The sequence below is a fragment of the Poecilia latipinna genome, unplaced genomic scaffold, assembly GCF_001443285.1.
Source record: "Poecilia latipinna isolate Pla-1442-1.1 unplaced genomic scaffold, P_latipinna-1.0 Scaffold198, whole genome shotgun sequence".
Classification (NCBI taxonomy): domain Eukaryota; kingdom Metazoa; phylum Chordata; class Actinopteri; order Cyprinodontiformes; family Poeciliidae; genus Poecilia; species Poecilia latipinna.
The window spans coordinates 746,012-762,134 of NW_015112814.1; the positions used below are offsets into that span (position 1 = coordinate 746,012).

Here is a 16,123-nt window from a genome sequence, read left to right on the forward strand (position 1 = left end):
CTGTTTTCTGCTTTTGATTAAATAATCAATAACAGTCTTAAGGTTGCCAGAACTAGTTTCCAAGCGGATGTGAAAAGGCAGCCAATGGGAGAAGCAGCTAAGAAGCCTTGCTTATTTTTCCATCTGTGTTTTAAACGGAAAAACTGTTGCCAAAAAGGAACGGCAGCTTCATAAAGCAAAATTATGTTAGATCTGCAGAAACAGGATTTTTTATTTTATTTTTTTTTTACCCCAAACTATATTATACAAATGTGTGTCCACATTCTGCAGTTCTTAAAATCAAATTTCCACTCGTACTGCTATTGCACTTATGTCAAGAAATAAAAGGTTTGTGCAAATCAATAAAGTATCTGACCACAATATGAGGCAATGTCTCATAAAGGTTCTCGAAATCAGATGTCCCAAAACACTAATAAAAATAAAACTCTGTATATCATCTTGAATATAATAATGCTGCTTTTCTGTCTTCGCCTCCTCTGGTCTCTCCTTTAAGACTCAGTGTTTTGGGTTTTCTTCAGTATTCCCTGTTGGACACAAGAGATTTTTGAATGCAGAGCAGCGTATGACGAAGCACTCCAAAGTGTGTAGGTGGGTGTTTGCTACATACCTGTTGCTGTGTCTGTGTGGGAGTCGGATACGTGTGTGATGGAGAATCGAGAGACCATGAAACGGTTAACCGGAACAGCAACGGGTTTCGGAACTTCAGGTGTATCAGTGATAGAGGTTTGTGAGAACTCGGGATCGGGAACGGTGTCGAGTGAGGGTGGACAGGTCTCCACAGAGTCCTCATCTTCCCATTTGTAATTTTCATCTGCGTAATGGTGAAACATAGTACATTTTAGAGCTACACTGATGAGCATCAATTAGTAACATGAAGGTGACACCTTTTAGCTAGAGTGGCCCTGACTGTTGGCCAGCAAGTCAAAAGCTCATAAAGCTGAGTTATTTACTGGAGATTCTATTCAAAAGGAAACTGGTGTTTCTAGTCAGAGCCTTAGCTAAAAGTTTAGGATAAACAAACCAACATAATGCCATTCTTAGTGTGTACCCTCTGCCGAGTTGTTTCCCTCTGTTTCTTTAGAAAAACAGTGAGCGTCGCCGGATTGAGCTTCGAGATCTGCGTTTGACGTTTCTTGCTCACTGGGCTCCTCTCCAGTGGGAAACGAGCAGTCAGCCAGTTCTCCAGTGGGACTCTCCTGAAAATTACCTTGTTTCATTCATAAAACTCTCAGAAGCCAATATGGTGCAAAATTTGATGTACGTGAATGTGCCATATACCTGGTCAAACAGAAACACCGTCACATCGTCAAAAAAGGATACTGCTTTTTTCTTCCTCTCCAGCTCCTCACAGAAGGACTGGGTAAGCATGGAGGGCATCTTCAGGAGGCTGCGGAGGTGTCTCGCCCTGCTGCAGTCGCTCACCACCACCGGCACTGTCCTGAAATCCTCTTCGCTCTCCTCACTCTCTTCATCCTGGATGTTGTAGGTTCTCAGCTCTTCGTCAGACTCGCTTTCGTCTGAATCGTCTTCGTCCTCAGCCTCTTCCAGCGGAGCTCGTACGTCTTCTCCGCAAAGCTCCAACAACGACGAGGAGGTGGAAAGGTCCCGAGGGCTGTTGGATTCCTCACACAGGCTGTCGCACTCCTCTGCGTCGATGTCCTCAAAATCCTCCTCGTTTATTCTCCCGCCCTCCATTTGGTTTCCCTCATTGGCGTGACTCTGTTCAGGCACCTCCTCCTCTGTGGATTCCTCGACATTTTCCTTTTCTTCACAGGGTTTTTCTCTGCATTCGGAGTGGGAGCAATGAGCGACGGATGAATGGACAGATGAGCAGCTTTCTGCTCCCCTGCTAGCCTCTTCGTGGTTTGCAGAGACTTCCAGGAGAGAAGAGGAGGGTTCTGACCCACTGAAGGAGTTCAGCTCAGATGCAGGCTCGTTCCCTGAATGCTCAGTGTCCAACCCCAGGTCATCAGCAGGAGCAGCTTCTTTGGTGAGGCACCCACCCATCTGCGGAGGAAATGGTGACAGCATGGACAACTCGGGTGTATGAATATTGTTGGCTAAGTAGGAACTGGCCTCTGAGAGATTTGCCAAAACACAACTTTTGCGTTGTCTCAGTTTTGTTAAATTCCTTCCACAGTTTAGACTGTTTACCAGAGAATGTTCAACTGCAGAGTTAAAAGTATTGTCAGAACCATGTTTCTTCGATTCTGCAAAGAACCCATTGTCTTCCTCTTTGGGACTCTTGTCACTTTCTACGTCTAAGTCCGAGAAGTAGGCTGAATCCCTATATTGATTATCAACAAGGCTCTTCACATGTAGCTCTGAGGTGATTGTTGAAGTGCAGACACCTGGCCCTAAACCAACATGCAGCGCAATTTCGGATTCTCCACCCAACCCAGGGCAACTTTCACCACCCAGTGGATCTCCAAGCTCTTTGAACATAAACTCTGGAGATTCATTATTTTCTGTGTCATAGCCACTGTCCAGAGATTTGGGCAGGATGGGTGTGTTGTAGGGATCGGGGCTGAAGGCCTGGTCGCAGGAGCTTGCCACAGATGAGACTACATTAATGGCACCCAAAGAATCTGAATTCACCTCTGAAATCTTTTTTGGGCTGAGGTCCTCCTCCTCAACCTCACTGAGGTCAAGGTTGAAGTCAGCAAAGATCCCCGATGTGATATCGGCCATGTCATCTTCCTCATCCTCACTGTAGTCACCGAGTTCAACCAGGCAGCTGCTGGAGTCCCTAATGTTTACTGCATGTTGCTGGTTTCTGCTGCTTTTGGACGGCTCTGAATAATTCAGCCGTAAGCCACTCAGACCAACAGATGTTCCAGCTGAAACTCCCTGCCAGATGTTGCTTCTCTGCATATCAGACAAGATCCCTGTTTGATCAGTCTGAGGGTCAATATTTTCTCCACCTGCACCACTGCTATTCTCTCTTGGGCTGATAAGAGCATTGCTGCTTTGAAAAATATCCAAACTCGCAGGCTTCTCCTCTTGAGCCGACTCTTTGTGGCATATCTGAATGTAAGAGTCTAAACCAACAGACATGCACAATGCACTCCATTCAGGGCCTTCTTCGTTGCCCCCCAAGGTGCCACAAGGCTTAAAACTTTGGAAGGTTCTTGTGGTGTCCTTGGTCAAAGCCCACCCATCTGTTGTGTCAGATCGAACAGCCTCGCAATTGTCATTCCCGCCGTCTGCGTGTCTGCTGTCAAAGCTGTTGTTGTTTGCTGAACGGTTTGAGATCCAGTTGGTTTTATCCTCAACTTCTCTATTTTTCCGTCGACCGGATTGCAGATCGCCGTCATCCTCTCCTACATCTGTATCAAAGTGGTTTATAATGGGTAGCGTCTTTCTGAGGGGGCCCAACATGTTATGGCAGCTTTCGTTGACTGTGCTGTGGCCTGTGTGTGGCTCAAGGTACGGATCGCAGAATCCTAAACTGGGGCTGCTGACAGCCTGGGATAAACTGCGTGGGTTTTCCAACACACCGTCTGCACGAAGATGGTTTGTTTGAATCTCTGGTGTCTTTTCGAGGGGAGAGGATTGCTTCTGTGTCTTAGGTGGAGGTGAGTCATCACAGTAGATTGCATTACTGCTATAAGACGGAAGTGAATTGTAAGAGCAACCTGACTTTACTGGGCTGTTGTTAGATGAAGGGCTCAGCAGTGGGTGTGTGTGTAGTTGAATGGTGGGACTTGAATCATTTGATCTGGTATTGTCAGTGGTGGACCAGTAAGAACTAGCTTTGTTTTCGGATGACAACCTTCTGGTAGCAGATTCTAGTTCTGAGCAATAGTCGCCAATGTCATCATCGATCTTGATGTTGCACTGGACAGGTTCTTCTATACGAATGTAATACTCGCTGCTGATAGAGGGACTGTGGGCACTCAGCACTGGAACCACACTGGTGTGTTCGGATTCATAATAGGATGGGGACTTGCTTGATGTCAGACTGTCAGCCTTGCAACCCACTGAGGTACTCCCTGTGTTAGAATAGTAAATATCCTGGTAGTGTGGGTTCTCCTGACCCAGTTGCCCGCTGGTGGAGGAAGAGCAATAAGGCTGCTCAGCTCGGGCCGGCTCCCACTTATACTCGAAATTGAGTCCATGGCTCGTCTCGGTGACGGTCAGGAGGTCATCCCCCGTGTCAGAGTGAAAGCTGTCAGAGAAATGCTCGAGGAGGGGGAAGGAGGAAGAGGCAGAAGAGGCCAGCTCCGCTGCCTGAGTTTGTTCTGCACTGGGGATGTCAGCAGGGGTGGGAGTGAAGACCAGGGATGCGGATGCAGCCGTGTGCGATGTGCTGCCAAGCAAATTGGGTTTCAAGGCATTCCAGCGTTGCTCGAAGTCTTCCTCGGCTTCACTTGAGCCTTTGGCACACAGGTATGTGACCAGAAGGTGCACTTCCTCACTGCTGGGCCTGAGCTCTGGCTGCAGCCAGCAGAACTGCATAACTTCATACCTGAAAAAGGTGCAAAAATATTTCACTTTCTTACCAGCTCTGACAAAATTAATGGTATTCCGGACGAGGAGGAGACGTTAAAGAATTGATCTTAGATAAACAGCTATGCAATTTAAAGAGAAACCTCAAAGGTCAGCACTTTGCAGCTACACCTGGCATTTATTTACAGCTCTGGCCAATAACTTGCAGGGTACATGAGGAGGGTGCAGTATGGCTGCTGACTCAGTTGAAATATTCTCTTTGTGTGTCAGTGTAGCTTAGTGCCAAATGTCTTTCTCATTGAACAACAGTGAAAAATTAATAGGCATAAACAATGTTCAGTTGCCTTGCAAGTAAAGATGGATGTGGTGTTTTAACTCTGCTTTATGCCAGGAGGGCCATAAAGAAGAGGAAGACTATTGATCAGTTGCTCTCACTTGCAATGGGAAATATCACTGCAACGGTCGGATGAAACAAAACATTGGCTATTAATGAAACAATTGGCCAGTTAGGCCTAAAGCCTGGTGATGTTGAATATCTAAAGTCCTAACATGTCTAGGGATCAATGTCGTAGTTCCCCTAAGTGGGTAAACATGGAAAGCATGTCTCACCAGCGGTCATCCAAGGGGAACTGCAGCTGAGGTTTCGGTAGCTTGAGCTGCTGCTCCTTCACAGCATATGTCAGCACCTGTCTGTCAGAGTAATGTTTGTACGGCTGGTTTCCCAGCTCATACAGCTCCCATAAAGTCACACCCAAAGACCTGGAGGAATGGAGGAAATGGAAGTCAAGATGCTTGATGCTACAAAATGAAAAAAAAAAAATACACACACATATATATATATATATATATATATATATATATATATATATATATATATAGAGAGAGAGAGAGAGAGAGAGAGATATACACACACACAAACAAGGACAAAATCAATAGCAACATACTGCCACAAAACGTATGTTCTTAGTTGTAGAGATCATCAGTTTTTGCTTTTTTATCACACTTACAGATGATTCTTTTCTTTATTAAGGGAGCTATTGAAAATTTTGAGACAAATAAGCAAACCTAGAAGAAAGTTTTGAGCTTGCAAATACATTTTTAAAGCATTGTAAATAAAAAAAATTGTCCTGACAATAAATTAAACAATATTAGAAGGAAAAAAAAAATATCTAAGGATGTGGCATAGCCTTAATGCAGCTACATCTGTGACCAAATTTTACAACCTTCCTTCAAAATTCTCACCATATGTTGCTACTTTTGGTTTGATCAACAACCAGCAGGTTTCCGTGGACTTCATCTATGAGTTCTGGTGCGATCCAGCGCAGTGGCACCCAAATCTGGTCTTGGGTTATGAAATAGTCATCCTGCATGAGCAAACATAGAGCATGAGGTTTATCAATGGAAAGGGGGCAAAATGCAAAAGAAAACATGTACATTTTATTATAGAGCTGACCTTATATCGGCTGTGAGACAGCCCGTAGTCGCCGATCTTCACAGACATTTCTGATGTAAGAAGGCAGTTTCGCAGGGCCAGGTCACTGTTGTGTCAAAGAAATACTGAGATGAACTTTAAAAAATAATGCATCAAGTGTTGATAAAAATCTTTTGTAGAAGTCTACTGTTCCTTTGTTGTTGATTTTTTTTTTAAAACCTGGTTGTGCAAGGACTGAAACATTCAGTTTTCATCTCACCTCACCTCTTTTATATGTTGAGTTTTTCAGCATGGCGGTCATGGCAACAGAAAGAGGTTCGCCCCCAGCAACAAAATCACTGATGCTGGAGTTTGTGTCAAGTACTCAGGCAGCACCAGGATGTTGTTGCAGGAAGAGACCAACAGGGGGCACACAAAGCCTTTGATTTGACGTTGCTCATTTAGTGCAGTGACAGCAGGTTTAATTGCAAAGAGACTGAGGCCATTGTTATGTACCTGTGGATAAAATTGTATTTATGTAGGTGCAGGAGTCCTGAAGCAATGTCACAAGCCATTCTCTGCAGGATCAAGGCGTCTGGAGTCTCGGAGTCAGTAGCCCGACAACTGCTGAGGTAATTCTTAAGATCTCCCTGAGAGGAGGAAGAAAGGAAATGAGGGTTTTAAGTGTCCAGACTGTGTATGATTACAAGTGATGCAGGGCCAAGAATAGACATGAGGAGGTATTTATGAGGGGAGCAAACAACGTTTTACACTAAATTGTTTTCATACCAGAGGACAAAACTCCATGACCAGCAGATAGGGAGTGACCTCTGAACACTGCGCCAGGCATTGTAGGAGAGCAGGATGCTGAAGGGTTCTGGCACAACAACAAACACTTAAATAGCACCCGTTCTAAGAATGAAAAAATAACATTAGACTGAAGTTTGTTACTTTTCATGGCACTGACCGATATGACTGGGCCTCTTCTAGGAATTGGATCTGGTCCTGGACGCTTGCGCTGGCTTTCAGCTCCTTCACCACCACCTGGATGGTGCTGATGCCTGCAGTGACCTCCCCCAACAAAACCTGTGGGATTATGGAAAGAAAGAACAGAACAGCCAAGCAGTTTCTTTTTTCAGAGACAAACTGGCACTGGGGACTATTAAGTAGAAACAACATCGATATAAAGCTGCAAAGTTTAAAGCTGGCAGAGGGAGTGGTGTGAGGAGAAATTCAAGAGCTGCAGTAACGTGTTAAACTACAAGAAATCCACTGTAACTGTGAGTTTCTTCTCCTTTCTCCCATAGAACTGACACCCTGACAGAAGTGCCAAAGATTTTTCCTCGGCCTTCAGAGCTTCATACCATTAACTTCACATTCCAGAGAGTAAAAACATCAAATGTAGTAAGAATAGTACAGATAATAAGTCATAGCAATTAATTATGATCAGGCAGGTGAATCAGTTTATCTAGACTCTATTAGAAAACTTTGTTAAAATAATAAAAAAAAAAAAATAGAAGCAAATTACCTTTCCAAACCAGCCATGTCCAATCTCTTTCAGATACAGCAGACTGTGGCGGCCAATGTCAGAAGATTTCAACAGCTGTACTGAAAAGGAATAACAAACAACACACACAACTACTATTGGACTGGACAGAACTGCGTATTGTACCGGTTGATTTGATGTGATAAGAAAAAAATAGTCTCAAAAGAATTGAATGACGGAAGTAAAGCTTTCACAAAAAAGTTGATCTGCACAAAAATAAAATCAACATCCAGCATCTTGGGTAAAATCGCTACAAGGGAAGCACGGTTTTGCGCATTCACATTTCTGGTGAAACGAATTACCTCCTTGAATCCTCATGGTTTAGGAAACGTAGATGTCCAAGGTTGAGTGTCGAGACCATAATGACAACGAGACGGAGTGGCCAGCCACTCTCAGTACTGTGACGGGGTCTGAGTCCATGACCCCGACTGAAATGGCGCGCCGGTTCAGAGTGTGAGAACCAAGAGCCCGAGGCCCCGGCTCCTGCCCCAGGGCATCTCAGCCCCCTTTGTGTGTATGTGACAGAGAGCCCAAAAGTCTCAGTGTGTGTGAGACAGCCTCGGCAGGATTTAACCCGCCGGGCCCTCCGACAGCTGAACAAGCTCACCACTCTGCCTCGCTCCATCTGTAGCGCGCTCATCCTCCAACTGGGACGTACACACAAACATGCACACTGTCCCCCTCTAGGGCTTTCCAGCTGTTGAGCAAATACTGAAATCCTCGATTCCGACACAGTGCTATACTGAATCTACTGTAAAGCGTTACGGAAAAAGAAGAACCTCCAAACCAATCTACCGATGGCTCCTTCGTCCCCGCACGCAGATTTTTCTGGATGTGCATCAACCCCGGTGTGACCGTCACACATGTCGGTTGTATGCCGTTTGACGCAGAAGCCCTGTGTGCAGCTTCAAGTCACCCAGTAATGACATAAAGTCCACATAATGCCCCCCTGTCAACCAAGGACAGCAGCATTCCTCAACCGAAGATGAAACAAACACTGCTCTGTCCAATGCAAAAAAAAAGATCTCTGTCATACACATTCACCACCCCTATTTCGCCCCCCCCCCGCCCTCTACCCCTGCTCTTAGGCCCTGGTGCATGCCACCAACCTTTCCCTGTCTCTCTTCATTCTGTCACAGACCCCTCACTGTATTCACCCTACAATGCCAGTCCTCCACTGGTGCGTTCCGCGGACGTTTTAGCCCAGCCTTGCGCTCCCCCACTGGCCAGCCGGCTTAAAGCAGTGCTATTGTTCAGTTCGCTCACTCATACGCTCACGCTGTGTCTCCTGGTACCTAGTCCACCAAGCAGAGACACGCACACACACACACACACACACACACATACACAAGGCCCATTCTCTGCTACAACGCTGGATGGAAGTTGTCACAGCCATAACAGACTTGACACCTCACTTCACAACCACCTCGGCTTACTGATGCGTCACTCCTTCACTTAAGAGTTGAAGAGCAAAATAATTAAAATGCTGTATTATTCCTAACTTGGACAGCACGACGCTGATTGTGCATTTGTGTCCTGCTCGCTGCATTCCCAATGAAGATGGTACAATTGAGCCTTGTAAGATCTGTGGGATGGTGGAATGAAACGAGCTCACACGCACACTTTGAAGCGTCTGTCGAAAAGCATAATTTGATCTCGTGAATAAAAGATAAAAGCAACAAATTGGAAAGCAGGGATGTCAGATCAATGCGAAACACTGAGCTGTGTATCCATTCTGACTCATAACTGATCTTTGCAGCAAGCAGCATTCATATATTTTTGTACAAACTGTTCAACAAGCATTTTTTAATAGTAATTACGACAGCTATTAATTTATTGCACATGTTGGTGTAACTGTGGTGAATATCACCTTAAACATTGCTAATATGGTTTTACTAATTATGTGTGGCTAACTAAACTAGAATCATTCACTTTATATGCATAGATTTGTCTGAATCACTTGAAATGCCTATACATGACATACGTTTCCTTTTGTATTAATCCTCCAAGAATCTAGAAGTAGCATTAAGTTTCACTGTGTTTACACAATCACCTTCCTTCTCCTTTTTCCGAGGCTAAAACAATCTTTCTTTCACAATCTCTCCTTTCACCATTTGCTCATTCCTCGCCCTGCAACACCTGCACCAATCACACAGCCGTCGCTACGAGGGACAGAGGCAAGGCCGTGGATTGGCTGCGAGCCCGAGGCTGCCTTGTCCAATCGCTCCTCGCGCTCTCATCCTGGGATGCCGAAGAGCAGCAAGCTACAGCCTTCCTTTCTAACCGAGCCCAGCTCGGCGCAGACAGCCCGTGAGTCATGCAGGGGCGAGACAAATCGAGGATGTGCCACATGCTGACACAGAAATGAACATGCACGTTTTAACGTGAGACAGGATGACCTGACGAAATATAAACAGATGAAATGGGGGAAAAAAAACCTCAGATAAAACTACGTCATTACATTACGCAAAAAAAAAGAAAAAAAAAAAGAAAAAAAGATAAAATAGAATCATTTACACCAGCAGATGATTGTATATATTGATAGTTTAATTTGCTGGACATTTGTAACAATAATAATCATAGATGGAAAAATACATTAAAAACAAATTCAGAGTTCACTTTCAGAGTTCAAGATTGAGCAATGGCAAAATTGCTTTTTCAACAGTTTGACTTGAGACAAATACTACGAGTGTCCTTCCACAAACTTCGAACAATAGTGTGCTAGAGTTTCGACCTATTTCTCCTGACGGCACCGGTGTGGTCTTTTCACCTCTGCCCTGACATTTTCTATTGGACTGAGATCAGGCTTTTGGATAGCCCCGCCAAAGTACTGACCTGGTTGTTCCTAAGCCACTTTGTAACTCATCTGTCCGTATGCGTAGGGTCATGGTACCGAGTTTGAATCAAAACCTTGGATCTATTATTAAATATGTATATATTTTTTTTCTGAAAATGATATTTCTCTAATTATTCTGGCATTTAGCAAATTAAAATAAAGTCGGTGACACTAACTGACTTGAAGCAGAAAATGTATGGGACTCATATATTCATGTACTGTATATAAATGTCTAGTTTCAACTGTATGTATAAGGATGTTCTGTTGAGAGGAAATGAACCCCTCCATTAGAAATTAATGTCAAGAAGGCTTAGCTAATATGTGGTAATCACATTCAGAAAAAAAAAAAAAAATGCTCTGACTGTGGTGTAGTTTCTTACTTGATCTGCCTGGCTGCTTGGACACGGGCAGGGAGACCTCAGTGAGGGGCAGGATGTAAACCTCGGGCCCGTTCTGGGAGGAAGGCGAGGCCAGAGCGGCGAGGTCTGCCTGGTACTCTTCTCCCTCTGTGTTTTCAAATTCCTGTTGCGAGGACAGACACTTGGATTAGTCATCTGCTCCCAACTAGCGAGTGGGAGACAATGGCTCAACTGTCTGGGCATTAAAATACACTGAGGCACATTCACCTACCCATATACATTAGTCATGTAGATTGTGGTGTACATTAAGATGCTCACATACTAATGCCAATGGATATTGAAACTGTGCAAACAAAGACTTTCTTTAATTTCATTAGAAGAGAAATTCAATGAAAAATATACTGCCCTGTATTTTATCAACTATCTTGATACTTTTCCTAAAGGATTTTCAATATTTCGTTGATAAATATTGATAGCACTCAATGTGGACTCATGAAAAGTGCAGGATATGAGAGTCATGGACAGATCCAGGCAACTTGGCTTCCTCGTTGCCAATACTGCGGGCTGCATCACATAAGACCTTCACAGTGCAAAACTAAGTATCAAAGTGGTTTACTGATATTTACTAATGAAGAGGTGCAGTGCAGTCAGGAAATGGCAGATTAAATGTAAATGCTTGTTGAGAAGATCAACAACTGACACACATAAAGCATAAAAAATAAAACATATGTTTTATCTAGTGACGGAGCAGTAAATCTGACTGCCATCTAGGCAGGACATTAAGCCTGGACACCCAAAAATGTATAAACAGATAATGCTTGAATTTTCAAAATGTGATATATTTTGAAAATTCTATATTTTAATTGCCTCCTTGGGGATAACTAAAGATTTTTTTTTAAAATTGACTGGACTGTAATTAACACTATTATGTGACTTTTGAAGGCATTTGGTTTGGATTTTATGCGGTGGTGTTGGAGTAAAAGGAATTAAGGTGCACACCACACGTTTCAGATTTTTCTTTGGAAAAAAAGGAAAAGAGAAGATCAAAATTTTCCTGCACTTTACAAGTTCATGTTACATTTGTTTTTGTTTTTCACATAAAATCCCACTGAAAGGAATTGAGTTTTGTGGTTGTAACATGACAAAAGTTCAGGCAGTGTGAATACTTTTACAAGACCCCGATTATGACATCATGCCAAACCAAGACTGCAGTTAATTTTTTTACTGTGCATTACATAAAGTATGACTAACCTTTAAAAAGAAAAGGTTAACTGTCTACTCTACATTAGGAGAAGGTAAAGAGCGTGAGCTATATTTAGCCATCGTAGAAAAATGGCCTGTCCCCTACTGCACATCTCCCCTCCACTTTCAACACACACATATGCAGCAGTAGCGTAGAAAAGCTGCGAGGCTCTCTTGCCCCACATCCCACCTATTTCTCTTTGCTCTTTGTCTGATTTATTTCTACAACCAATCTTCCTGCCGCTCGGTCCACTGCAGTGTCCTTGTTCGCTAACCGTTGTGCAGCAATCCCATCATAATCTTTCTCAAACCAGAGGGTTCTTATTTGCTACGTCAGCTTCACTGTTCGATATTATGTCACACTGCACAGATGAACTCAGGCTTTTGTCATATGCCTCACATTTAGAAGAAATACAGCGACATTGTTTGTTCATTTTCCGCTTTTCTTTACGGCTGTGGTAGATGCTAATTTTTTTTTTTTTTTTTTTTTTTTTTTCAAAGTCCTATTAGAGAGATGGAACTACACTTTCTTTTTTATAATTTACTAAATATGTTTTTGTCATTTCAGCCACTTTTGATTTTATTATGAATGCATGATGTGTCTCATTAGGTAGCAGCTTTATTAAAGGAACCACATTATCAAGATTAAATATATTTTTGGTCTGATAAATCTTGTTTTATTTGAACAAATAACGCAGTTGAACCTCACTTACATTTGGAAATGTGCAGCTTTGTGCCGCCCAAGCTGAGGGTATCAGCAGACACTAAATTCTTGGTTACAGCTTCAAGCAGAAATTTCTCAAGGTACACTAACAAGCTGATTCACAGCAGGATTTTGGCAGTTTTTCCACAAAAAAAAAATATCTTGCAAATTTGTTTGTATAAATTATTAAGTTATCCCTTTGCTTCTCAAATTACGGTGTCAAGTAAACAGCATCTCTTCGTGCTGATGTAGTTTTTCTAAGTTTAAACGAGGTGTCATCGTTGCAGTTAGAGGCAGAACATGTCTGTATTTATGCAAATTTATGCAAGACACAGTAAGTCCAAAATACATCCAATTCTCAAAGACCACTGCTAAGTGCGTAGACATAGCCAGTGTGAAATATTTACCATTTGCTGAAAGCCGGTAGCTGCAGGCTTTGAAAAGAAGGGGCGAAATGTCATAGGCATTATTATTAATCATTTCTATAAGGTAAAAATACATAATGAAAACACTGTTTCAGTTTAGTTTTATATTCAGAACTAAATTGTCTGCATCATGTCCAGGTGTTATTAAAATATATATATATATATATATATATATATATATATATATATATATATATATATATATATATATATATATATATATATATATATATCAGCTCATCATCCCTCAATAAGTTGCACTCTTAAAGAAAACCTGCAGTGATCACCCAGTGATAGTAACTAAGAGACTTTTCATTTGTATCTGTTAATATGTAAATAACAACCAGAAATGACAGTTAAAAGTGTTTTATTTATTCAAACGTAATTAATTGCAACCAATGCGTCATATCTTAAGTAAATCAATCAAAGGAATTAATCATCCAAATGTTTGTGGAATTAAATGGCTTAGAAATACTACCCTGATTCCTCCTGTTTTACAGTGAAATTATTTAAAAACTGTATTGATAAGTACTTGAATCTTATCAGGACCTGGAGCTAGCACTGTTTAGCTGAGTGGAGACATTTATCTTTAACATTTTCTCTCAGAGTCAGTGCCACTCATGATGTCCCAAAATACCTAACCACATGATCCCCTCAGAATTACAGCACATATCGTTAGTATATTTAATTTAGAAGGGGGTTGGTTTTCGAAATCAAGCTGCAGGGCTGCATTCAATCATGTGAAGTCGCCCATTTTGTCTGCGGTTAACTATGTGCAATCATAAAGTAAAACTTGAAGCATCGGCAGATTTAAAGATAAGCAGGGAAAGTAAAAGGGAAAACGGGATAAGAGCGAGTTGGACCACGATGGGATATCTGGATTGCTCAGCGTGTGTCTGAGTGGCTAAACGTGCGCGCACGGGAATGTGTGTATGTGCGCTTCTCATTCAAGACGACCATCTGCCACTCTCCTCTGAGTGAAGTGTGAAAGCGAGCACCTGGCTGTGAGTCAGCAGTGCATAGATCCCAGGAGAGTCTTCAGTTTAGAAAGCACTTAATACCCAGCCACACACTGCACGCTCCGGTAGGAACACAGCGATGGGGAAGAATAATGAAGCTTTTTACCACAGTGCGGTCCCACAAGAAAGCAAATAAGCTTTTGGAGAAAGGAAGATGAAGTGTTGGAGCTATTGGAGTATTTCTCTTTAATTCCTGCTGCTAATTTGGTGCATTTTAGACTCACCAGTAGGTCTGTTTGTAGTAAATGCGGTTTGAAGCTTTGACTCATTTCTCCTGAGGTGTCCGTGAGCAAAACACTGAGTCACAAACAAATGTTTGGTGGCCAAATGTTCACTTTAAAGACTGGAAGATAATATCACCGGAAGAATCAACAGTGCCATTTTACCAAATGAACAAAGCTGACCCCTGTACTATTGACACCAGTGGGACATCTGCACTAAAAACATAGTTTTATTCAGTCAAGAAGTTTGCTTCTAGTGTGAAGTGAACCACATGTCTCTCAAAGATAAAACAGTTTTGAAGCATTGGTGTTTTATTTGCTGACCAGCTTTTTTGAATAATACCCCTGATATTTTGAAAAAAGTCTCTTCGATCAATGGCGCCAAGGTCTCCACTCATCTTTCGGTCAGAGATTTATTTTCGATCATTTAACATTCGTCCAGCCTAAGGGCCAGAGAGTGAAATAAACTCGGATCCGTGTCATGCCATGTTAATGACTCAGGAAAACAGAGATTCATGGATTAAAGTGTGAATCAGGCTACAGTTAAAACAATATTTGATTAATTTTATTGTATATAATGTGTTTATATGTCACTACAATGATTTAAGATTTAAGTTTTTCTTACATGTGAAACTCCTCACCTCTTTTCTAGAGATTACTTTCAAACTTTATCCAGCTGTAATTTCATGAAACACGCATAACAAACTGGCATATTGCCGAGGCAACAACAAAGTGCCAAAATAAGTGCTCTGTGAGGATTGAACTCGTGATCTCCTGCATAAGGCAACAGTGTCTGGAGGAGCCATGTATTCAGAAATACACTGGGACCATATTAATAGGAAAAAACATCAATGTTCTTTCATGAGGTGTTGGATTACAGGATCGCATCTGGAGAGGAACATACACATAAAACAGAGAATTATATCTTAAGGTTTTTTTCAGGGGCTGGGAACAAAATGAATGCTAAGCGTTCTCCTTAATTGGCCGCCCCTATTTTTGAAATACAGCCGGGCACCAATGGAAACAGCTACATAGTTTTGCATATTGGGCTGACAAACAAGTTTGCTGTTGCGCACAGCGTTCCATGAAAAAAGTCAGCCGAGACATTTGTCTTCTCCCCGACGAAAATTTTTAATCCTGTATTTCCGACTGCAAGCTGATTTGTGTTAGCAATCTTAAACTAAGTCGGCGCTGCTATGGGTTGTGAATGTAAGTTATCCACTCTAAGCTCCATTAAAATGCATGAGGAAATGGACTTGACAAAATTAAAAGATATCTAAATGGTAATTCTCAGTAGGAGCAGCACGTTGAAGGGGGACGTTTGAAATTCTTCATATATGCAGCATGTTGAGAGATTCTGCTCTGGAGACTTCTCTGTATTTAACAGTGTAGATTACTACTAGGCCTGATCTACTGCTTGGTTTGGTGAACATGTTTGACACACTGTGAGTCGCTCATGCTGGCTGTCAAAGGTGACAGAAACAATGTATGGCAGTCTGGGATGGCTGTGTGTGTGTGTGTGTGTGTGTGTGTGTGTGTGTGTGTGTGTGTGTGTGTGTGTGTGTGTGTGAGTGGGGTGGGGGGACTTGCTTACATCGCTTACACTGAAAGAAGGAAGCGTTGTAAAAGATTTAGAAGGTTGGTTGTTTCTGAATGCTGCAAATCAATAATTTATTCTTCTCTTAAATCTCTTTAAAAATCAACTGCTTCTCTCTTTCTTTCTTTCTTTTGCCCCCCTCTGTGTATCTTCTGTTTTAAATTTATTGAACACATTAATTATCACTTTACTTAAACTTTTTCACATGCTTTTCATTAAATTTGTGAAAACAAGCAAAAAAAAAAAAAAAAAAAAAAAAAAACAAAAAAAGGCATCTTTTTACTTAATAGTTTCCCAGGGGGGATAAAAGGG

At 42.1% G+C, this 16,123-nt stretch overlaps 1 protein-coding gene across 5 annotated transcripts in view; it reads right to left on the reverse strand.

The window, feature by feature from the left end:
• Nucleotides 1–413: 413 nt before the first annotated feature.
• Nucleotides 414–16,123, reverse strand: part of aatka (apoptosis-associated tyrosine kinase a) — a 30,097-nt gene continuing 14,387 nt past the window's right edge. For 3 of the 5 annotated variants that reach the window (XM_015031084.1, XM_015031083.1, XM_015031082.1), the window contains 12 exons: nucleotides 10,626–10,767; nucleotides 7,392–7,471; nucleotides 6,831–6,949; nucleotides 6,653–6,740; nucleotides 6,380–6,513; nucleotides 5,906–5,990; nucleotides 5,695–5,816; nucleotides 5,062–5,211; nucleotides 1,279–4,471; nucleotides 1,049–1,196; nucleotides 608–811; nucleotides 414–524 (listed from right to left, as the gene is read on the reverse strand). In XM_015031084.1, coding sequence (XP_014886570.1) covers nucleotides 496–524; nucleotides 608–811; nucleotides 1,049–1,196; nucleotides 1,279–4,471; nucleotides 5,062–5,211; nucleotides 5,695–5,816; nucleotides 5,906–5,990; nucleotides 6,380–6,513; nucleotides 6,653–6,740; nucleotides 6,831–6,949; nucleotides 7,392–7,471; nucleotides 10,626–10,767 — 4,494 coding nt within the window. In that variant the 3' untranslated portion in view covers nucleotides 414–495. Of the gene's footprint in view, nucleotides 525–607; nucleotides 812–1,048; nucleotides 1,197–1,278; nucleotides 4,472–5,061; nucleotides 5,212–5,694; nucleotides 5,817–5,905; nucleotides 5,991–6,148; nucleotides 6,274–6,379; nucleotides 6,514–6,652; nucleotides 6,741–6,830; nucleotides 6,950–7,391; nucleotides 7,472–7,711; nucleotides 8,422–10,625; nucleotides 10,768–16,123 lie in introns of those variants that run through there. The other 2 variants (XM_015031085.1, XM_015031086.1) reach the window with 2 other exon arrangements.